We start from the raw sequence: 25,534 nt of genomic DNA, 5'->3' as shown, positions 1-25,534 counted from the left end.
GTTCCATTTTGTTATCCTTCCAACTTTCCCAGCGCTCTTGAGAATAGCTTCTAATGGAGCTTTGCAGGGGACACGAACATAATGGGTCAAAAAATAGGTTCTCAACTTTTGGGTTGTCCATACTAATGCCAAAATGAGATGCTCGATCTTCGTGTAATTCTGTTCCGCCGGGTTAAGGGTCTTTCTAACATAGTAAATTGGCTGCTCAATCTTCGTGTTAGTTTTAACTAGCATTGCGCTGACCGCATCTTCGGTCGCAACTATATAAAGATCCAATACTTCGTCAGGATCCGGCTTCTAGAGAATGGGGATCGTGGCCAGGTACTCCTTAATTTTTTGGAAAGCTTCTTCACATTCAGGGGTCCACTCGAATTTGCATCCCTTCTTGAGGATGTTGAAAAAAATGTTTGCATTTATCTGACGATCTTGAGATGAACCTCCCTAGCGCTGCTAGGGATCCATTGAGTTTTTGGACTTCTTTCAAGTTCTTCGGGGATGTCATTTCCAAGATGGCTTGGATTTTGGTCGGATCGACTTCGATGCCCCATTTTTTTACTAGGTACCCAAGGAATTTCCCTGAAGTAACACCGAATGTACACTTCTCTGGGTTTACTTTCATGTTGTGTTTCCTCAGGGCCTCGAAGATGTCTCTCAAGTCCTGGTGATGGTCCTTGCGTAGCTTACTTTTGACCAACATATCATCTACATAGACCTCCAGCGTATTCCATATCCATGGTTTGAAGATAGCGTCAACCATCCTCTGATATGTTGCCCCTGCATTTCTCAGTCCGAAGGGCATCCTTGTGTAACAATAGAAGCCGTGAGGGGTGTAGAATGTTGTGTGTTGTTGATCTTCTTCTGCCAGGAAAACCTGGTTGTATCCTGAGTAACCATCCATGAAGGACAGTTCTTCGTATCCTTCCACAGCTTCGACCAGTTGGTCGATGCTAGGGAGCGGATAACTGTCCTTAGGGCATGCCTTGTTGAGGTTGGTGAAGCCGATGCAAATTCTCACCCCTCCGTTTTTCTTCGGAACGATGACCATGTTCGAAATCCATGTGGAGTATTTCACTTCCTTGATGAATCCTGCTTCTAGCAACTTACGGAGCTCTTTCTCAATGTGTTGATGATACTCCGTGGATATTTTGCGCACCTTCTTCCCGAAAGGAGCTGTGCCAGGTTTTATACGGAGCTCATGTTGAATTATCTTTGGATCTATTCCTGGCATATCTCCTAATTTCCACGCAAAGACATCCGCGTATTCTATGAGTAGTCTGGTTAGGGCTAGTTCTCTTTCCTTGTCCACTTAAGTACCAATCTTGATCATCTTAGGATCTTCCTCTGTCCCTATGTTGATTTATTAGCGGGTTTCAAAGACGTAAACGTAGGCTTTGGTTCCCCTAGGAGAGGGACATTCTTTGATTACTATTTGGTAGGCTCCTCAACCGCCTTGGCCGCTGAGGTACTTGTCTCAACGCATTGAACGTGTCCCCCCTTCGTCAGGCTTTTTCTTGAGATTCCTTCGAGGTAAAGATCAATTGCTTTTTCCTTAGCAAATTCTTTGTTCCGGCTTCTACGGGATTTTTGTTGCTCATCTAGCTCGTTATTGAGCTGGTTATGCATAACTTGGCATTCCCGAGCAGTAACCTGGTCACCCTTGATCTCCATTACCCCTTCGAGTGATGGGAATCTAAAAGGCATTGATGATAAGTCGATGCTATCCCTTTGAGTTGTGCACGCATCTTCTTCCGATGATAGCATTGTAGGGGGAAGGAGCGTCTACTACTTTGAAACGGGTGTTTATCTTCATTGGTCCCGCATTTATTTGCAAAAAAATGTCCCCCAACGGTTTCGTGGGAGCCCCATTGAATCCATAAATAGTGTGGTACGAAGATATCAGCGGCTCATCGCTTAACTCCATCCGTTTGAACGTATCATAAAACAAGACATTGACTGAACTTCCTCCGTCAATGAGAATTTTCTTGATGTTGCACCCTGCTACGGGCAGTGTGAGGACCAAAGGATCATTGTGATCCTCCATGTCTTCCTCCACATCGTATGCCTCGAAAGTTATTGGTGCATCCATCCATTGATCATGATCGTCTATTTTTACCCCATCGATTTTGTACAGCTCGCAGTAGTCTTCGAACTGTTTTCTCATCCTTTTTCCAATCTGTGATGTTAGAGACGGTCCCGTGGCTTCCGAACACAAAATGGTGTCCAGAGTTCGATTGCCTTCAGGAAATTGAACTTGCTTGCTTCGTTTTGACCTATCATCTGCTTCTTCCTTCCTTATATATTGCTTAAGTTCTCCGTTGTCGATAAGCTTTTGGATCATTATCTTCAAGTTCTTGCACTTCTCGGTTTGGTGCCCATTGAAACAGTGGTAATCGCAGTATTCCTTCGATTTTTCAGATCTTGGGGGTTGTTTCCCTTTTGACCATGGCCAATCCAAGTTTTCTCGACCCTTAATTTCTTTTAAGATTCGAGCATAACTTGTATTTAGCTTTGTGTAAACCTGATCTTCGAACTTTCGATCATCATTCCGAGGGCCTTCTCTTCTTCCTCTCTTATCTTCGTTTGGGCGTTCGATTGAACTTCTCTTCGATCCGCTGGCCTGCTCTGCGGAGTTAGTTCGATGAGATCTTTAAACCTATGCCCTTGGATTCTCTCGCTGTATTTCTTCCAACTTAGCGTGTTTCTCGATGATTACCCGAAGATCTCCTTCAGTCATGGGTACACTCCCATGAATTTCGACAAACAACGGGCTCATCCTATCTAGTCCCCATTTGTAGCAGTTAATGCTGACCACTGGGTCTATATTACCTATAGCCTGGCATATTTTATGCCATCTATCCGTGTATTCCCTGGTCGTCTCCTTGTATCTGGTGGCCAATGAGAATAACTTGTCCATCCCAGCGTGGACAGCCTTTTTGTACATGTAAGTTCTTAAGAACTTTTCAGTGAGTTGCTCGTACGAATTGATGGAGTTGGGAGGTAGGTTATCAAACCAACATAGATCCGATCCCTTCAAGCTTGAAGGGAAATATCTGCAAAGGACCACATCGTCCTGATCCCACCGGGCCAACACACGGTTATAATACCAAAGGCGGGCCGCATGATCACTGGATCCATCGTAGCATTCAAATGCTGGAATCAGACATTTCTTGGGGATTTCAGCTTTGTCTAAGCTTGGTACTAGTGGAGTAGTTTTATATTCTCTCATAACTTCTTCTAATCTTCCACCTCCTTGCTTGGCCTTCAGCTGTTTGATCTCTGCCATCATCTCAGTGCGAAGGTCCTCCATCGCACGGTGGTGGTGATCTATTGCTGCGGATTGTCCTGCTCTTCGGTCATTACTATCAAATTAATCCGAATCTTCGGGGACATAATCCCGGTCTGAGGATCGGTTTCTCCTGACGTGTCTTCGGTCCAAGGGCTCAGGATTGGCTTCGTTTGTTACGACCATTCTCCGGTCGCGATTTGTCTCAGGTGCCTTTGAATTAGCTTCGTCATGTTGGTTTGCCACCCCTAAACTCTGAGCCATATTGTCTTTGAGCTTCTGGTTTTCTCCAACCAACAATGCCACTGCCTCTGCGTATGTCCTATGATTCTTTTTTAGTTATTCGAGTTCTGCCATCAATTGGGAGGAGGGATTCGATCTTTGGTTTGGGGTCCCGACCTGTCCTTGCCCTCCAAAAGCCATGGTTCGATCTTCGTCGATTGTATGGATGTGGGGGGCAGGGGGATCGGTTATCCTTATTGGTAGCTCTCCTTGCGTTACGATGGGTTGATTCATCGTTAGCAATGGATGAGTGGTCGGAGTGGTCTGATTCTGATCATATGTCTGCGGCATTCCGAAGGCTGCCAGGTGCATTGTTGATTCTGCAAACCCTTCACGTTGCTCATGAACGCGTGATCCCGTTGCTAGATTGGCCTTATCGGCTTGTGCCGCTATGGCTTTGACCGCTGCTGCAGCTATCGTGTTGGCGTTCATTGGTGAGGAGATCTCTACTGTGTCCACCTTCTGGGTTGTTGTCTTCGCCTTCTCACCTTTCTGCTTACTGCGGGTCACAACTTGTGTGGTCCTCAGTGTTTCTTTTGATGGGGCCTTTCCTTTTCCTACCTCTTTGACTTTTTCCATGTCACATCTCTGCAAAAGACGACGAGTAGTCGAGAGAAAGGGGACCACAACGGTTGTGTTAGCAAACTTAAACTTAAGTACGGACGATCACGACACCGAAGGTATGAAAAAGATATTCCATATATTACTCCCCTCTTCAGATGTATTGGATCTTCTTGATTCCTTCGACTCGTCGTGAAGTCAAAGAATAACGCAAGAGGGAGTTCTAAATGCGGTTTTAACACCCAAAGATGACAGATTTGCGGTTTTAACACCCAAAGATGACATATCTGCGGTTTTAATCAGTAATGGTTGGCAAATATGCTTGTTTTAAACAGCAAAGGTACCGAATCTGCGGTTTCAACACTCAAAATTGAAATATTCGGTATTTTAAAAGGACAAAGATGGCAGATCCGTTATTTTAAAATAAAGAAGACAGATCCAAGGAGGCAGATCTGTTGTTCTTTACAGGTCCAAAATGGAGTTTGTAAAAAAATCAGCGTAAAACCCTTTTAGAATTGCTATGGCTTTTGAAGGCGGCCATAACAAAATTAGAATAAATTGTCCAAGATACTATTTCACGAGGAATAGTACCAAGGGCTCAAAAATCACAGGAAAGATAAATCTTTTACCGGGACGGAGTATCTGTTTCTAGCGCCAGATTGTGAACACATAAATCACGACGGCGTCCATGTGTCCACAAACAATGTTCGCAATCATAAATAAGAGGCGATACACACAATATGATGGTTATTAATAGCATAGATACGTGACTCATCGACTCAGAGTCTTCGGACTCGTCATTGTCTAGTCGGAATAGAGTTAGATCATTTATCCTATAGGATCACTAAGCAAGACAAATCTAGATTGAAGTAATAAAACATAAATATGGTACTGAAATGTAAATAACACAGAGATGTACGTGGTTCAGTACTAAGGACTACATCCACGGGGTGTTGAGTTTCACTATGTGTTGAAGAGTTACAAATGTAGCCGATTGGCTTTAAGTAAAATACGATGACTGAGGAAATGGAAAACATACTTACTCTTCCTCCCTCTATCCTAGTTCTCTCTTGTCTATTACAAATCGGTCACCCCTTCTCTCTTAGTGGAGAAGGGTATTTATAGGGAAATATGCGAGGTCCCTTGTCAGAGACCGTTGAAACCTTATATTCTTGTTCTCTGTGTCAATCCCGCTGGTATCTTCGTTCCGAACCGATGCCCACAGCGATTGTTGTTGATACCGCTGAATCGATGCCTTCTCTTTCTCAGATAACTTGACACGTATCCTATGGTTAAGGAATTTAATCTGGGTGGTTGGGTCGTCTGCATGCGACAGTCAGCTGTCTGCAGGCCCTATCACCCCCGTGTCAGTCTGTTTAATCCCCACCGTCAATTTCGGGTTCTCCTTGAGATCGTGTAAAGCAAACTTTAGGCCATTCTTCTCTACTTCTCGGGGGTTCGTAACTTCAGTGACCCTTGATATAGTGATCTGCATGCCTTCCACATGTAGATATTTTGACACGTATCGAGAGATGGATTATGTGCATATAATTGGTTAATTAAGATCATCAAACTTAAAATCTTAAATCCGATTGCGGATTCAGTAAATGATAAAACGATTCAATGGTGGTAGTGGTGGTGGCTGGTGGCGCTGGATTCTGTTTCAGAAGTTTTGAATGAGAAAACGATTCCTTTGTGGTGAAATTGGAGGTACGGGTTTGGTGGTGGTTCTGGTGTTGGTTGTGATGGTGACAGTAGAAGAGAGTAGGGATGATCATAAGAGAATAAGTTTTTGGTTTGGTTTAGAGGTGGTTCCGGTGGTGCTGGAAAAACTGGGGAGATGGCAGAGGTGTTGTTAGTGGTGGCAATAGTGGTGAAGGTGTATTGGAGATGATTAGAGATGGTTGTGGTGGCGGCGCTGGTTAGAGAGGGTTGTGGTGGCAGTGCTGGTTACCGTGATGACGCTGATAATGATGCACGCGATAGTGTTAGTTATGATGGAAAAGACGAGGATTATGAAGGACTTAGTTTTGAAGTACATGGGTGTTTTAGTCTTTTCAGCTCCCAAAGACTACCACCAAATCTCAAATCTTTTTCTCAAATTGTAAATTTTCGTTAGGTTTCAATTGACAAAAAAAGTGGTCATAGAAGGGACTCCCTCCCTACGGGCCCTCCAGTCGGTCGGCCCAAAAAATGGGAAGAATGCTAGCCCAGATTGACCTAAGATTCAACCCTGTGAAGCTTGTCTATTGAGAATATCTTTTATGGAAAGGTTATAAGTTTTCCTTCTGATCAGTTGCTCAAGTTGTACTGGGAATTTCATGGGGCACCTTATCTATGGAGAGTATTTAGAGAGATAATTGTTCTTTTTTAATGCCTCCTCCATGTTTATGTAAGCACCCGTGGTGACTCTAATTCTGGTATTTGTCGGTGCTTTCCTGGGAAGTGAAGAATGTTTACTTAAAGTGTTAAGATCTCAAGGGTTTGATCTTCTTTTCTATTTCTCTGGTTGTTTTTGAAGTTTTCTTGTTTGTGCAAACTTTCTAATATGTTTCCCTTTTGATCTATTATAAGTAACAGTTTCTGAGCTGAAGTAGTGATGAACTGAAGTAGTGATGATTGATCAACTTGCTGGTTGAGAATCTTCTGTTGTGATGGGTAAGGGAGGAAAAGGCTACTCGCATATATACTTTATGGAATGCTTGTTGTGTTTGTAAAAAAATTTCATTGACATTGATCACTGTATACAAAAATTGCAGGTATTACATTCGCGTGCTATTTGAGGCGATTGCATTTGATACTTAAATTTGCAGTCACCTTGTTCAAACTTACGTTCAATATGACCGAGAATTTGAAACAAGTGAACTAAGTAGCCTTGATTATTCAGTTTAATTGTGTTTCAGTTTTGCAAGTTTTCTTTTATTGTACAAGAACCAACAACTACATGATACATTGTGCCCACCTTTTGTGCTGTTCAGGGGATGCTTTTCCTAGTTAAATTTCCATGTCAGTGTAGCTAACTTCAAGACTCTAAAGATTCATTGATATAAATTAGGACCTCTATATCAGTTGCTAATGTTTAGTGATTGAGAGAATTATTCATTTATTTGTACTTGCAATGTAATTTTTTATAAATTCACGACACTTTTGAGTTGAATTGTCGAACTTGGTGTTATATGGCTTATTATTTGGTATTCAATTGGGGTTTTTTGATCCCACAGATTTGAATACCACATTACAGAAATTGATGAAAGAGAACTACATGGAGAACTACAGCTTCCAGAAATTGATGGAAGAGCACTACATGGAGAACTACAGCCAATTCTTCTGTTTGGAGAGATGATGGTGACTTTAGTTTCTAGTAGGTATACTATCAAACTTCAATATATATTACCAGATGTTTCTTATCCACTAAAAGCGAATATCGACTCTAATTTTTTTGTAAAAAAGTATTCTTTGATGCAGGGATATCGAGTTTATGCCATTTATTGCACTATGTTGCTCATTTTGTTACTTTTGTGGGTAAATATGAACTTCACTTCTTTAGTTTTACTAGTTTTGCTCAGTTGTTTCTTCACTTGCATTAGCTAAAGTTTAATACTTCACTGAGTGTAGGTCAGCAATTGCTGATGTAAAAACTGGTGGGAGCACAGATAACAAGTATATGCATTCTAGATCTTAGTTTTTATACTCCTAATAAAGTGTGGAATACATATCTCCTATTTTTAGCTCCTTCAAAACATTTCTTGGTCTGTAGAATGCACACTAGCTGTGGTGTGATTCTGATGATGACATGGATTAGGTATTTTACATTTACAGTCATGGGTAACAAGGTATACATTGGATCCATTTATTTTCTTATGTTTTTTTTAATAACACGCACTTTTAATTTCTCCACGTAGGGATCTTCGAGTAGTTGAAAATGCATAATGATTTAATGGTTGGTATATGACTTGTACACACTTCTAGTTGAAACTGCAAAATGAATCAGGTTGTTCAGAATACTCCCTTAGCATAACCTAGCATCTCTTGTATTAGTCTTACAAAATCCTTGATACTAGTCTTAATAATTTAAAAGCATTGACTAGTTGGGATGATTACTAATAAGTGCTCAAATACATTGATGCAGGATCAAGTCCATTGCCATCATTAACAGTTGCCTCGATAATTGATTTCACAATTAACTATAGCAAAGGAGGTGCTTGTTCTGCATGTAATGAGGTAGAATTGTTCCAGTTGTTTTGCTTGAAAAGTCATAGTTAGAGGTTCATTATGCTGCTTTCAGACACGATTAATATTTTTGTTTGCGTGTTTCTAGATTCTTTGTGCATTGGCTTCTGTCGATGCGCTTGAAAGGTACACACAGCTTTCCAGCGATCCCCTTTGCAAAATTAGCAAACCTTGCATTTTTTCTGTTGATACAGATCCATCCAAGGTACAACTATATGCCATGGTATTACGATTGCAGTAGTAACTCTGTTTATGGACCTTAACTAATATCTTGTACGTGTGTCTGTAATTTGAACCACATTTTGTGATAACATCATTACTCTGTTGCATCACTGTTGGGCTTACGTTTCATTTTAATAATTTTATTCATTAAGTTAAGCGTTAACCAATGTAGGATAACTCTTTAAGCAGCCAACTGCCTTTTTTCTCAGCTTGTGCTCTTAATTATGGCATAGGTCGTTCCATAGGTTTTTTTCTCCTGGTATTTGACTCTCATAAATTGTCTTCTTTTCTTTGCAGAATGGTTCTCTTGCTCGTCACACTCTCAATCATCACTGACTTCTGAAAGGTAATGGTGTTGTTAAATATATCAAGCTACTTAAATGTCTGTCATTGTTTCGAATTTCAATTTTTTGTTTGTTGTTGTGGCATGTGGTGCCTGCCCCAACTTATTTGGGAATGAAAGCTTGGTTATTGTTATCTGGAAAGGGTTGATGCTTGTTGAGATAATGAACTATTTTGCAGTCACTACATTAGTTGAAGCCGATGAGACAATCACACTATTTTGCAGTTAGTTATTTCTTTGTTAGTCACTACAAGTCCTTATTTAATCTTTATTAGTTTGTATCTAGTTGTCTCTTTGTTAATCATCACTGGATATTTGTGACTCGTTTTGCTCTTTTAGGGATCATAAAATGCAATAGCAAGCTAATTGACCTATTAGTTTCTGACACGAAACCAAGTGCGGAAGCTTCCTATTTCAAGTGTTGCAGATTCCTCTTCTTTAAAGACACCACCTGACAAATACTGAACTATGGAGAAGCATTATGGTGATGTGAAGTTTCACTCATGTTGCCTTGGTAGTTTTTCTATAGTGATTAGTTTTTTAGATTTCTGTATGTTTCGTAAATTATTTTCATATTCGGAACTGATCCTAGTTTGTTATTGTAAAATGAAATCCATGTGTTTCGTGAATTTTTCGCAGATTTAGAACCTGAGTAATTGTAGTTTGTTGGGGTTGTATGATGAATTTAGTGAATACAAGTTTAATTCAATTTCAGTTTCTTGTTTGTTTCAATCATATTGTATTTCATCTACAGATTCAGTTGAACCAAATCTATTTTTTTGTGTTATAAATTAATGAAACGTCTGCTTCCACCAGTTTCCAATTATGGGATGTTCAAGGAAGTCCTAATTTGAAAAAAAATCTAAGAATCTCAAAAGCAGTCGTTTCGAGAAATAAGACTACAATCTTAGGGCTCCCAGAAACAGTCTTTTTTAGAGGTTTTAAGTGTTTTTCTGGCAGACTTTTTTTTGCATTTTCCACTAGTGGGAGTAAGACCAAGTGTAAGACATCTGAGAATTTTTGGGTGCATTGCATATGCACATGTGCCAAAAGAATTGAGAAAGAAGCTGGATGATAAGAGTGAAAAATGCATTCTTGTTGGTTACAGTCCAGTGACTAAAGGATACAAGCTATATAACCCAGAAACTAAAAAGATAGTTATAAGTAGAGATGTGATATTTGATGAATATTCACAATGGAACTGAAATAATGGATCAACAATCAATGTTGATCCTCATGACAATAGATCAACAAGGGATGTTGATCCACATAATATTGGATCAACAAGGGATGTTGATCCACATAATGTTGATCCACCTGCTGCTGTCAGAACAGTTCCAATTGTAGTTGAGGAAGAAGTGCAAGCTCAAGACAATGTTGAAGAACAACATGAAGAAGCAAGAACAGAAGCAATACCTCAACAAGAAAGTACAAGACCAAGAAGAAAATATATTATACCTGCTAGGTTGAATGATTATGTTTTATCAAAAGATAATGAAGAAACTGATGATGATGTGGTGAATTTTGCATTATATGGAGATTGTGATCCTGTAACTTATGAGGAAGCATCTAAAGAACAAGGTTGGATTCAAGCTATGAATGAAGAACTAAACTCAATTGAGAAGAATGACACATGAGAATTAACTAAATTACCACCAGGAAAGAAGCCTATTGGTGTTAAGTGGGTCTAGAAAACAAAGTGCAAGTCAAATGGTGAAATAGATAAATTGAAAGCAAGGTTAGTTGCTAAGGGATATAGACAGAGACAAGGAGTAGATTACTCAGAAGTATTTGCACTAGTTGCTAGACTTGATACAATGAGAATGACGCTGAAGTCATTGTTTCAAGAACAGAAGACACCAACAACAATAGTTTGTGATAACAAGTCTACAATTTCATTAACTAAGAATCATGTGTTTCATGGAAGGAGTAAGCACATTGATATTAAATATCATTACATCAGAGAGCTTGTAAGTAAAAAGGAGATAGCTGTTGATAATGTTTTTGATTGTGGTTGTTGTAGTAGTAAAGATTCGAACTCTAAGACTTGTTAAGATTAATTTTAAAGGAATAAAATAGGGAGTTACTGGGTCTAGGATTCGGCCAAACTCATATCAATAGGTTCAATTATTCATTCTCAAACAATTATCGCTGGACAAATAAAACAACATCGACTCTTATTCTTGCCAAGGTAGATTCTCCAAACATTAATTATAAATCGTAAGCATGGGACATCAAACATCTACGCAAGCATGACCCATCTAATAAAATAATAACTAATTTTTTTCAAATCATAATTCTACTTTAATTAAGTGCAAAAGTCAAATAGAAAATAAAACAAATTCACCCAAGTATGAAGTCTGGCTTCCTCCGTCGACCCAGTGTTGGGATTTAGCTCCACATGGTGAAAACACTCTCAAAATAATATTTCATTGCTCAAAAAGGTGTTTACAAGGAGAAAAGGTATAAAAACAGGGCTTTTGTAACAGTTATAATTGTTACAGATACAACAATAAACTGTTACTGACGTTGTAGCTTCTACGACTGTCACTATGTGTCGCAACCACTGTAGATATACGACCCACGGCTAAGTGTCGTTGTCACTGTTGGAAAACGACTGTCTTTGCAAGCATGTTCTTCGTTCTTCACTGTTTTTCTGCTGCTGCTGCAGATTTCTCTGCAGCAATTCTCTCGACTCTGTAGCCTCCCCAATCACTCGATGCCATTTTTCACTGCCCCAGAAGACTATTCATGCCCGACAACCTCTAAATAATCAACAATAACTCCAAAATCTTCCGCAACCACTCTCTCAATTTTTTCGAGATATTATTCCCTTATATTTTTCTTCTCTCCATTCTCACGCCCCTGCTCGTGGTTTTCATACTCCAAACTTGTTGCCAACACGTACCGGATAGATTCAAACATTCTTTCACCTCATGAAACTCCCCAAAACAGCTCAACCATCTCGTGGAGAAATAACAGACAACCCGAGATATTTGTTTCCATTACGCGTCTTCTTTCTTGCTCGAAAATCTTTCCAAACTCTTCTAATCAACTCAGAATATACTCCCACGACAAATATCCTCCAAATCAGCACGTATCTTCTAAGATAACACAAACAAAGTCTATGTATATCTTCAAACTCTGTTTTGTAAAATCCACGTACACAACCCATTGTTTCCCATATTAACGCACCCACCAATCCTGTTTAAGTGTAACAGGATATTTCCAAACAAATCTCAGAGAATCTTCACGACAAAATCTCTCAAATCACTGCCAGAATATCGAGTATCTCTCGATCATTTAACACTTTCCCTGTTTATCAAATCATGAAAAAATCCTTCCTTTTTTACGTGCATGGAACATATACCTCCCCTGTTTAACTCTAATTGTCTCAAATCTATCCAAACACGGCAAAAAATCCGAGCAAATCTCTACATGCATCAATCCAAAATAATACAAAGGTGAGAGTTATACTTTCCCGCCAAAACTGTTCTTCCCTGTTTACATCAATCCGTGATTATCCAGCCCAACTTAACTGATTCAAAGCACATTACCATCCCTGTTTAGGTTCTAGGAGCAAACCCATTTGATTTCAGCTATTTAGTCTCAACCAAACACCTCTAAAACTGAAACCCTAATTCTGTTGCCATTTTCCCGCCAAATTTCAAAGATTCAAAAGGTTGAAGATGACCTCCCCTTATCCAGTTTCGGTGTCCCTTTAGAAATAGGTGCTGAATAGTAAAGAAGGTGCCCCTTAGTAATTGAGATGCCCCTTAGTAATTGAGGTGCCCCTTATCCAATAGTGAGAGTCCGAATAACACGTGTCCTCTGGGGGTGTAAAAACCACTTTTCGAGCAACTTTCTCCATAAGAGCTTATTTCCTTGAAAAGACTTAAAACAAGTTTATTAGAGAAATAATAGGTCCTAGCAAATGTATTTATGGGTTAAAATGTGTCGCACTTTCGTGCTTATCAAATTCCCCCACACTTACATTTTGCTAGTCCTCGAGCAAAACAGAAAATTGATCCGCTACATAGCTGGTCATATAATAAGAGAGAGAGACCCGCTACACAGCTGGTCATACCAATTTTTTTTTTAGACCTGCTACACAGCTGGTCATAATATAAATATATTTTTTTTGTAGACCCGCTACACAGCTGGTCATAACACGCAAGAAAAGAGAAAAGACCCGCTACACAGCTGGTCATATAATAAGATAGAGTGAGAGACCCGCTACACAGCTGGTCATATAATTTATTTTTGTATATTTTTTTTTAATGATGAGAGAACAAAAGAAAAGACCCGCTCCACAGCTGGTCATAATTTATTTATTTTCGAGACCGAGACCCGCTACACAGCTGGTCATAACATGCAAGAAAATTCCTGAAACAGTAAAGTAAAAAGTTAAACACTCCCCCACACTTAAACATTACATTGTCCTCAATGTAATTGAGTCATCCAACGCAAAACTTAAGATGGGAAATTCATAAAATGCAAAAAGTAAACAAAAATAAAATTATACCTACTGGAATATACAAAAAGGATCCCCATACACTAATAACCTGAAAATTTGGGGATCGACCCAAAATACAACATTTACAAACGACAGCTTCACAATTATGCTATGAAAATATGAAGACATTGAAACTATCAAAAACCAAAATTTACCCCTAAACCAAGTTTTTACTGCACATGGAAGTGCGTAAAGAACAAAATATGGGGATTCTATTGAGACTGGGGAATTATCAATCGGCTCATGCACTGTATCAGGAATAGGCAAATACTTTGGATACTTAGATGAAAAGTAATCCAACAACACTTTAGAAACACACAATTCTAACCCTAAATTAGACAACTTTTGGAAGTCTAGGGGTCTAGAAACAACCTCTAAGTCGGGTGAATGATCTTGTGAGGTAGATTCATCTATGGAATTAGGCAAATCATCCACACAATCATCCACAGGGTCATCTATATGTTTTGTTTGGAACAGAGAGTCACTACCAGATTCATCATCATCAGCAAATAATCTTTGACATTCAAGAACTCTCAATCTTTGTTCCAAACTAGGCGGTGTGTGTTTGTAATACTTCTCATATATCTCTAAAGGAGATTCTTCACTTACCTCATGTAGAGTAGAAACTCCATACCATTGCCTACGCATATATTCAGCAAGCGTCATCTCAGATGAGGTTTCCTGATAATTTGACTTTCTACGCATATATTCCGCCAGCGTCATCGTAGGTGACGTCTCCTCAGAAGAAGTTGATGGATTTTCAAATGATGTTGTAGTTGTGGTAAAAACTGGGTTCTTTTCAGACTTGTGAAGGAAATAATTTTTAGACTTAATAAAAATAAAGATAAAACAAATTAAATTCAAAGGTGAAGTAAATATTATGGAAAGACCAGGGTTCAGGATTTCACCATACACCAAAATTCATGTGATTCAATGATAATTCTTATCATGCAATTCTAGACATTATAATTCCAATCAAAAGTAATTGTGATTCTAATCATTGCCTAAATCAGATTTTCAAAACATCCATTGTTAATCGCAAGCATGAAATATCAAAAGCAATAAACCAAGCATATTTCATCAAGAGAAAACACAATTAATTAATAAAAATCATTTATTCAATTTTCATTCGGTGCAATTAATCATAAAAGGATTGCATAAATAAATTTAAATGAATTTTACCACATAACTTTTGGAAGAATGGCTTCCTCCATCACCCCTGGGATTGGGTTTAGCTCCTCATCCCAAAAACACACTCACAAGATAAATTCATGGCTAAAATAGGTGTTTTTATTGATGAATATATGATAAAACAAAAATTTGCAACGCTGTAATGGTGTTACAGCGCCACTGTTACAAAAGGGAAAGGGCTGAAAATCAACGATACAACTCAAGTGTTGTAAAACAACGACACTGCGTTCCACTTTTAAGACTGTTGAAGAACGACTTTCTTAGCTAGTCTGTTCTTCGTCTTCTTCTTCCTCCTCGAGCAGCAGCAGCAGCATCACTGTAACTCTCTGTAAATCGATTCTCCCTTCTCTGCAGACCTCTAAACTCTCCCCTAGTGGTTTCCAACCCTTCTATGATATAAATACAACTATTTATAGGCTTTAAATCCCCTAGAAACTCGATCGAAATCGTTGAAAATGCCCATTACTCTTTACGGGCAGTTGGGAGAATAATTCCCTTTTTGTTGCGTTCCACTGTTTTGTTAGCTATTCTATCGTCTCAAATATCTTCTAGGACTTGGACTTAACTTATTTGAAGTATATACCACGCAAGACAATCCCTTAAATCTCTCAAACTAATCTCAAACCCTACACAGAGAAGCTGTATCCTGTTGGGATTTTGATCAATTATTCCGACTTATCCAGCCCAATTGGATGGGTCTAGACGATTGCATTAGGCATGTTATGTCTTCTAGAGTCCGTAGGTACCAAATACACCCGTTTAATCTCCTCAGAACTCGCTAAGAATTCAACTCCAAAACTGTTGTCGCTGCAGCCAATTCTTCCCGCCAATTTCTGTTTTGAATTTTGAAGATGACCTCCCCCTATCCAGTTCCGGTGTCCCTTTAGTACATTCCTTGAAATGGGGTTCCCCTATCCAAATTAGGGGTGCCTTTAGCAATTCTTCTGGGATGTTTTCTGCACTTTTTCAGGGTTCCTCCGGGGTATTTCCGGTACACTTCTGGGGCATTTCCGGAACACTATCAACGACAATCCAAGGGCCACATTTTTAGCCAATTTTTGCCGCAAAGCCTTATTTATCCAAAAACACCTACAAAAGCATAAAAGACCATAATAAGTACAAAATCGAGCACTAATAATATATACAAATGAGATATATTAGACACATAAATGTGTCTATCAAATACCCCCAAACTTATTATTTGCTAGTCCCGAGCAAATCAAAACTACAAAATTAAATCCTAACTCACTGTCACAGGCATCGTCGATTGCACTTAGCGTATGCAATAAGACTTTAAACCCCTAGGTGTCCCTAGTGGCCGAGTTATAGTCTCGGGAGGGCTTACAAGAGATATACCCACAAAACCTGTACTCCAGACCTTAGCTATCTACGCAGAACCTTGGAAGGCACTAAAGAATCTCCTTGGTTGGCATACTTATTGACTACATGAAGAAGTACCCTGATGCGAAATTCCAATTGTTGAACACGAGTTTGCACTCAAGCATACTAAAATTCATATAAAGTGACAGAGCTCTACTCAGATAGTTGCACTATGGACATCATATTCGGAGTCAAAACTAATCACATGGATAGATCAAGAAGATGGAAATAGAAAAACATATATGGTTTTGATGTTTACTAAGTGAACGACGTTTCCCATATCTGTCTGAAGGCCTCCGCCAAAATGAACCTATCCTAATGGATTGAGATACTAGTCTGACTAATCTCAACACACTGGCATATACAAGGGTTCCAGTGGTCGATAACCTAACTGTAGGTCAACACAACTGACATATACAAGGGTACCAGTGGTCGACTTTATTGAATTTATTCCTTTTGGTCAAATGGTCTGGTCTCAATTTCTTTCTTTCTTCTTTTTTTTTTCTCTTTTTTTTCCAACTTTTTTTTCCAACTTTTTTTTTTTGGTAACTCAATCACTCTAATTCATCCTAGCATTGGTAACAACTTGAATCGTGGGCCCCACCTATCACTTAGAGAAACATGGTTTAAAAACAAAATAAAATAAAATAAAAATAGAAGTGAAAAGGACTCAACGAGATATGGTGAAACTATCATGTTATTTCTAACACCTGAGCTCTGTGCTTTTATGAATAGACTCTTCTAGATGTTTCCATCTAATCAGATTGGTTTCAACTCCTAAAACCAAAATGCTTCCATCCACTTAGATTGGTTAGTGCCATCCTAAATACGCATAATTTCTAGGCTCTGGAGTTTATTTATTGCAAAAAGGTGACAAAAAGTGTTTCTTCCCCACCCCCAAACTTAAATCTAACATTGTCCTCAATGTTCTAAAGATGAAATTAAAAGCATGAACAAGGAGAAACTATTACCACTGGAGGGAAAAGAAATAAGGAAGGATATTACCGTATCACATGAACGCGGGAGCCTCCCAGTAAATGCTAAATTTATAGTCATTAGCTAGACATCAAATACCTCTAAAAGAATTGTCACCTTCCAAAGTCGTATACCAATAGTCGAAACAATTGTGGGTCCATAAGACCAAAAAGAACTGCCACGAATAGGAGACAAATGCTCAAGATCAGAAAAATGAGCAGATAGAGCACAACCTGATCTAAAGTTTCTCGCAAGACAACTGGATTTATCTGAGGTGCCCACTTGGGCTTCATATGAGTGTCTCGGCAAACAGATTCATCCGAAAAACGGGTCTCTAACATATGATTTTTTTCCTGGACAGTATCAGGCGGATCAGGTTGTGGAGTCTGAATAGACTCAAGCGATACCTCAGATGCACTAGGCTTGAGTCCCAAGTTAGGGACTTCTACTGAGGATAATTGACAATCTCTACCCCCAAATTTAGGGTAATCACTATTCTCCGTAAGACCTTTAACTATGGCTTGAATTTCCGGATCCGGAGAGTATTTAAAATACTCTAGAGCTTCTTCTAGTTCACTACCCCCAAACTTAGATTTTTGGGTATCTCTAGATAAACTAGTCACAATATTCCTAATTTCTAGACCATCCGGTTCCTGAAAAAGGTCAATTGATTTCTCTGAGTTATAATCAGGTGGTTCATCCTCTAAATTCTTTTGAGGTATACTAGCTATAGGACTTATATGTTTCATATCCTCTATGGTCATCCCTAGAGTTTCCTTATTGTGTTGAAGCACAGTTACTGGCCTAATCTCATGATCACTATCCAAATCGGAAGTTATAGGCAAAATCTCAGATGGGCCTACAAATGCATAATTGGGGTCCAACTTAGGAGGATCTTTAGGCTCTTAGAAATAAGGGCTTAAGGTAGATTCGGTAGCTAGTAATGGTTCAAACCTAGATTTCCATCTATCGGTATCTAACATAGGAATATAATCCAACAGAGCATTTACTTGTTCAATGTTGCTATCATCGTCAAAATCCATGCTAAAACGGGCTAGACAACTCTCTAATGGATCTTCCAATTCGGTGTTTGGTACAGACTTCGGAACTAAGGTTCTTATCATGTTGACCTCTTCAATGCACGTGTCATCTAGCTCAGAATGTAGCTTATTGACATTAAAAATATTCAACTCAATAGTCATATTACCAAAAGATAGATTCATAATACCATTTCGACGGTTTATGATCGCATTAGACGTGGCTAAAAACAGGCGACCTAAAATCACTGGTATTTGGTTCTCTGGGTCAGGGACATGTTGGGTATCTAGGATAATAAAATCCACTGGATAAATAAACTTTTCAACCTCTATGAGAACATCCTCGATCATACCGCGAGGAACTTTAACGGACCTATCAGCTAACTGAAGTGTTATCTGGGTAGGTTTCATCTCACCAAGTCCTAGCTTAAGGTACACATGGTATGTCATTAAGTTCACACTGGCTCCTAAGTCAAGCAAAGCTTTCTCAACACGGTATTTACCTATTGTGCAAGAAATTGTCGGGGACCCTGGGTCTTTATACTTAGGAGTAGTGGTATTCTGAATAATAGAACTCACATGACTAGCTATGAAGGCTTTCCTCTGGACACTGAGCTTACGCTTTCGCGTACACAAGTCCTTAAGGAACTTGGCATAAGAGGGAATCTGCCTAATTGCATCTAATAATGGAAGGTTGATATTAACCTGCTTAAAAACCTCCAATATATCATTAAAGTTGGACTCCCTCTTAGTCGAAACTAACAGCTGGGGAAACGGGGCTCTGGGAACAAAGCCGGGCTTAACAGGACCCTCATTGGTCTCTTTAGAGACTCTATCAGTCTCCTAATTTTCTGGCTCATAAGGGTGAACTACAGCATGTTCACTTTCAGGTATGTCGACCTTATTATCAACTTTCTTTCCACTCCTAAGAGTTGTAACAGAGTTCACATGATTGTACGATTTCTCTCCTCTAGGGTTAGGATCAGTATGACTAGGGAACCTTCCTTCTTCTCTTTCATTGATAAACTTAGCTATTTGGCCGACTTGAAGCTCTAATTTAGCAAAATACTGGGCACTATTCTTAAAATTCTGTTTGGTTTCCTCTTGAAAATTACCCTGGCTTTTTACTAACATTTCCTGGCTTTGTGATAGCATCTCCTGGATCTTCCTTAATATACTAAGGGTTTCCTCTAAGCTAGCTATTCTATTCTTAGATGGGTTCTGGGTCTGACCTGAAGAGTTCTTAGTATAACCAAAACCTGGGGGAGGCTGAGAATTACTAGACTGCCCTTGATTCTGGCCCTTAGACCAAGAGAAATTAGGATGGTTTCTCCAACCAGGGTTGTAGGTCTCTGAGTAGGGGTCAAACTTCTGACGGTTTTCAAACCTAGCATTGTTATAGACAGCATGGGCTTGTTCTTCACTAACCTTACCTTCCCAAAATGAGTTATCGGGCTCTATTCCACAACTAGAGACTTGAGAGGCTCTATTAGGTTCAACAAGGGACCTATTTTTAGACTGACCCATTTCCAAAGCTTCTAACCTTCTGGACAAAGCAGCAAACTTAGCATCTGACGCAAAACTCGTATCTACCATATTGGTGCTACTTCTATTGACCAAGAGTCTTTTAGGGGGTTCAACACAAGATTCCCACTGTTGGGATTTTTCAGCGATAACTCCTAAGAAGATAAAAGCATCATCAGCATTTTTACTAGTGAACTCACCAGCGCACATAGACTCAACCATGGCTTTGGTCGAATATTCTAAACCATCATAAATAATCTGTACGAGTTTCATATTATCAAATCCATGGTGAGGACACTGAGATAGGAGATCATTGAATCTCTCTAAAAATCTATAAAGAGACTCTCCCTCTTGTTGCACACTAGTACTAATGTTCTGCCTAATAGCTGCAGTTTTATGCTTAGGGTAGAATTTCATATAGAAAGCAGCAATAAGTTCCTGCCATGTTTCAATGGATTCAGATGGTAGGTTGTTCAGCCAGGTCTTGGCTTTATCTCTCAAGGAAAAGGGAAACATCTTAAGTTTCAAGACTTCATCAGTAAGGTCTTTTATTCTAATTGTCCCACAGATTTCCTCAAAGTCCCTAATATGGAAATAAGGGTTCTCATCATCTTTTCCTAAGAATATAGGGATCATCTGAAGAATACTAGGTTTTATCTCAAAATTAGCCGTAGTGGCTGGCAATTTAATGCATGAAGCTCGGTTGGTCCTAGTTGGGAACATGTAATCTTTCAAAGTTGCCATCGTTGGCACAACTGGAGTACTAGGGGTACTTTTATCACTCAGAGATAAATTCTCAAAACTGAAGTTTCCAAAAACAGGGCTCTCCAAAGAAGAGTCTTCGAGCTCCCTGCTTAAATCAGAAGAACTACTAGGTTTTTTGCTAATCAATCGACCTAGAGTATCTCTTTTCCAAGCGCTGTTAACAAAATCGGTCATACACTAAAAAGAATTCAAAAAGAAATAAAAATCCTAACAGGAAGGTTCTAGCAATCACACAGCAGGCTGACTCGACTTTACCACAGCAAACCTAAAGATTTCTAGCAAACAACAAGCATGATGGCTCCACTTAGATTGTTTCTAGACCAGCTTCTAATCCTTCGAAAGGGAATTCGTTACAATTTAAGCAAACCCCTCTGGAATCAATCCGAGTTAAAGCAAGTTGAATCGAGGCGAGGGAAGATCAGTGGAGATTTGATACCCAAAACCTCATCGATCCAATGCGGCGCAATCACGCATTCAACTCGCAGAAACCGTCAAGAACTTCGAGGTGTGCTTAAAAGAGTAACCAATATTTTTCGAATGATTGTCCTGTTAAGCTCGATACCCTATAGGTCTCTTTCTAGTCCAAATTTTAGGCTTAGGTTCGCTTTAGGTTTCATTTTCCTAAGGCGGGCAAGAAGGGAGCGGTGATGAAATCCGAACCCTTATCTTGTTTAGGCCAGGCCTTTCCCTTTACTAGGAATATAAAAACAGTCTGGTTCGTCCTCAAACAATTATCACCTTAAGGAATACAGTAACCCGCTTGCAGGAGATTCGCGAGTGTTTCGATTGGACTTACCTCCCGTACCAGACGAGCGATGAACCGTTGAAGTCGACTCGGGCCACTGACTCCGTTGTCAATGTGCGAACCCGAGGGGCCGAGACGATATCGTAATCGTCGTCCTTCCCTGCAAACAGTTTGTATTTAAACTACCCTTCCGTAGGGTATAAAATAAAAATAAAAATGTCCAAAGTTTAAAGTCCACAAAAATAAGTGCAAAAACAAAAATTAAATTACAAAATATTTTCTAATACAATTCTAAAAAATAATAATAATAAAACTAAATCCTAAAAAAAAAATTCTTCTTTTTGTCTTCTCTTTACGCTTTACGCTTTAAGCTTTTTTTTTTAAGTCCTTAGTGTTCACTTCAAACCTGTAAATCAAAGACAAAAAGAAACGTAAAAAGGAACAAATAAAAATAAACAAAAAAATAAAAAATAATAAATCTAAAAAAATGCTACCTAAACACAAATCCGCGTCGGCGGCGCCAAAAATTTGATGGATTTTCAAATGATGTTGTAGTTGTGGTAAAAACTGGGTTCTTTTCAGACTTGTGAAGGAAATAATTTTTAGACTTAATAAAAATAAAGATAAAACAAATTAAATTCAAAGGTGAAGTAAATATTATGGAAAGACCAGGGTTCAGGATTTCACCATACACCAAAATTCATGTGATTCAATGATAATTCTTATCATGCAATTCTAGACATTATAATTCCAATCAAAAGTAATTGTGATTCTAATCATTGCCTAAATCAGATTTTCAAAACATCCATTGTTAATCGCAAGCATGAAATATCAAAAGCAATAAACCAAGCATATTTCATCAAGAGAAAACACAATTAATTAATAAAAATCATTTATTCAATTTTCATTCGGTGCAATTAATCATAAAAGGATTGCATAAATAAATTTAAATGAATTTTACCACATAACTTTTGGAAGAATGGCTTCCTCCATCACCCATGGGATTGGGTTTAGCTCCTCATCCCAAAAACACACTCACAAGATAAATTCATGGCTAAAATAGGTGTTTTTATTGATGAATATATGATGAAACAGAAATTTGCAACGCTGTAATGGTGTTACAGCGCCACTGTTACAAAAGGGAAAGGGCTGAAAATCAACGATACAACTCAAGTGCTGTAAAACAACGACACTGCATTCCACTTTTAAGACTGTTGAAGAACGACTGCCTTAGCTAGTCTGTTATTCGTCTTCTTCTTCCTCCTCGAGCAGCAGCATCAGCAGCACTGTAACTCTCTGTAACTCGATTCTGCCTTCTCTGTAGACCTCTAAACTCTCTCCTAGTGGTTTCCAACCCTTCTATGATATAAATACAACTATTTATAGGCTTTAAATCCCCTAGAAACTCGATCGAAATCGTTGAAAATGCCCATTACTCTTTACGGGCAGTTGGGAGAATAATTCCCTTTTTGTTGCGTTCCACTGTTTTGTTAGCTATTCTATCGGCTCAAATATCTTCTAAGACTTGGACTTAACTTATTTGAAGTATATACCACGCAAGACAATCCCTTAAATCTCTCAAACTAATCTCAAACCTTAAACAGAGGACCGTATCCTGTTGGGATTTTGATCAATTATTCCGACTTATCCAGCCCAATTGGATGGGTCTAGACGATTGCATTAGGCCTGTTATGTCTTCTAAAGTCCGTAGGTACCAAATACACCCGTTTAATCTCCTCAGAACTCGCTAAGAATTCAACTCCAAAACTGTTGTCGCTGCAGCCAATTCTTCCCGCCAATTTCTGTTTTGAATTTTGAAGATGACCTCCCCCTATACAGTTCCGGTGTCCCTTTAGTACATGCCCTGAAATGGGGTGCCCATATCCAAATTAGGGGTGCCTTTAGCAATTCTTCTGGGATGTTTTCTGCACTTTTTCAGGGTTCCTCCGGGGTATTTCCGGTACACTTCTGGGGCATTTCCGGTACACTATCAACGACAATCCAAGGGCCACATTTTTAGCCAATTTTCGCCGCAAAGCCTTATTTATCCAAAAACACCTACAAAAGCATAAAAGACCATAATAAGTACAAAATCGAGCACTAATAATATATACAAATGAGATATATTATACACATAAATGTGTCTATCAGAAGTCATCATCCTCAAAATGTCCCTGAAAGAAATACAAAAACAAACGCATAAAAAGGAAAAATAAAATACTATACAAAATGAAAAATAAACCTAAAAAATTAATCTAAAAACAAATCCGCGTCGGCGCCGCCAAAATGATAATGTTTTTGATTTTGGTTGTTGTAGTAGTAAAGATTCGAACTCTAAGACTTGTTAAGATTAATTTTAAAGGAATAAAATAGAGAGTTACTGGGTCTAGGATTCGGCCAAACTCATATCAATAGGTTCAACTATTCATTCTCAAACAATTATCGCTCGGCAAATAAAACAACATCGACTCTTATTCTTGCCAAGATAGATTCTCCAAACATTAATTATAAATCGTAAGCATGGGACATCAAACATCTAAGCAAGCATGACCCATGTAATAAAATAATAACTAATTTTTTCAAATCATAATTCTATTTTAATTAAGTGCAAAAGTCAAATAGAAAATAAAACAAATTCACCCAAGTATGAAGTCCGGCTTCCTCCGTCGACCCAGTGTTGGGGTTTAGCTCCACATGGTGAAAACACTCTCAAAATAATATTTCATTGCTCAAAAAGGTGTTTACAAGGAGAAAAGGTATAAAAACAGGGCTTTTGTAACAGTTATAATTGTTACAGATACAACAATAAACTGTTACTGACGCTGTAGCTTCTACGACTGTCACTATGTGTCGCAACCACTGTAGATATACAACCCAATGCTAAGTGTCGTTGTCACTGTTGGAAAACGACTGTCTTTGCAAGCATGTTCTTCGTTCTTCACTGTTTTTCTGCTGCTGCTGCAGATTTCTCAACAGCAATTCTCTCGACTCTGTAGCCTCCCCAATCACTCGATGCCCTTTTTCACTGCCCCAGAAGACTATTTATGCCCGACAGCCTCTAAATAATCAACAATAACTCCAAAATCTTCCGCAACCACTCTCTCCATTTTTTCGAGATATTATTCCCTTATATTTTTATTCTCTCCATTCTCACGCCCCTGCTCGTGGTTTTCATACTCCAAACTTGTTGCCAACACGTACCGGATAGATTCAAACATTCTTTCACCTCATGCAACTCCCAAAAACAGCTCAACCATCTCGTGGAGAAATAACAGACAACCCGAGATATTTGTTACCATTACGCGTCTTCTTTCTTGCTCGAAAATCTTCCCAAACTCTTCTAATCAACTCAGAATATACTCCCACGACAAATATCCTCCAAATCAGCACGTATCTTCTAAGATAACACAAACAAAGTCTCTGTATATCTTCAAACTATGTTTTGTAAAATCCAGTACACAGCTCATTGTTTCCCATATTAACGCACCCACCAATCCTGTTTAAGTGTAACAGGATATTTCCAAACAAATCTCAGAGAATCTTCACGACAAAATCTCTCAAATCACTGCCAGAATATCGAGTATCTCTCGAGCATTTAACACTTTCCCTGTTTATCAAATCATGAAAAAATCCTTCCTTTTTTACGTGCATGGAACATATACCTCCCCTGTTTAACTCTAACTGTCTCAAATCTATCCAAACACGGCAACAAATCCGAGCAAATCTCTACAGGCATCAATCCAAAATAATACGCATGTGAGAGTTATACTTTCCCGCCAAAACCGTTCTTCCCTGTTTACATCAATCCGTGATTATCCAGCCCAACTTAACTGATTCAGAGCACATTACCATCCCTGTTTAGGTTCTAGGAGCAAACCCATTTGATTTCAGCTATTTAGTCTCAACCAAACACCTCTAAAACTGAAACCCTAATTCTGTTGCCATTTTCCCGCCAAATTTCAAAGATTCAAAAGGTTGAAGATGACCTCCCCTTATCCAGTTTCGGCGTCTCTTTAGAAATAGGTGATGAATAGTACATAAGGTTCCCCTTAGTAATTGAGGTTCCCCTTAGTAATTGAGGTGCCCCTTATCCAATAGTGAGAGTCTGAATAACACGTGTCCTCTGGGGTGTAAAAACCACTTTTCGAGCAACTTTCTCCATAAGAGCTTATTTCCTTGAAAAGACTTAAAACAAGTTTATTAGAGAAATAATGAGTCCTAGCAAATGTATTTATGGGTTAAAATGTGTCGCACTTTCGTGCTTATCAGCTGTGGAGTTTGTTGAAACTGAAGAGCAAGTGGCTAATATTTTCACCAAGTCTTTGAAGTCTAACACTTTCATATACTTGCGTGGAAAATTGGGAATGATTAGCAAAGAGTATCTTGGTTTAAGGGAGGATGTTGAAGAATAAACCAAGATACTGAGAAGAAGACAAGAGGGATCAACAAGTGTTGTTGATACAGTTGATATGGATCAACT

The 25,534-nt window shown here is 38.8% G+C and overlaps 1 protein-coding gene across 1 annotated transcript; it reads right to left on the bottom strand.

Moving 5' to 3' along the window:
* Nucleotides 1-1,717: 1,717 nt before the first annotated feature.
* LOC113294430 lies at nucleotides 1,718-3,307 on the bottom strand. The gene is made up of 2 exons (XM_026542826.1): nucleotides 2,714-3,307; nucleotides 1,718-2,617 (listed from the first exon to the last, which is right to left on the bottom strand). The coding sequence occupies exons 1-2, from the start codon at nucleotides 3,305-3,307 to the stop codon at nucleotides 1,718-1,720; spliced, it is 1,494 nt and encodes a 497-aa protein (XP_026398611.1).
* Nucleotides 3,308-25,534: the final 22,227 nt, after the last annotated feature.

This window comes from Papaver somniferum, chromosome 7, assembly GCF_003573695.1.
Source record: "Papaver somniferum cultivar HN1 chromosome 7, ASM357369v1, whole genome shotgun sequence".
NCBI classification, from domain to species: Eukaryota; Viridiplantae; Streptophyta; class Magnoliopsida; order Ranunculales; family Papaveraceae; genus Papaver; species Papaver somniferum.
This window is presented reverse-complemented; position numbering and strand designations above follow the sequence as displayed.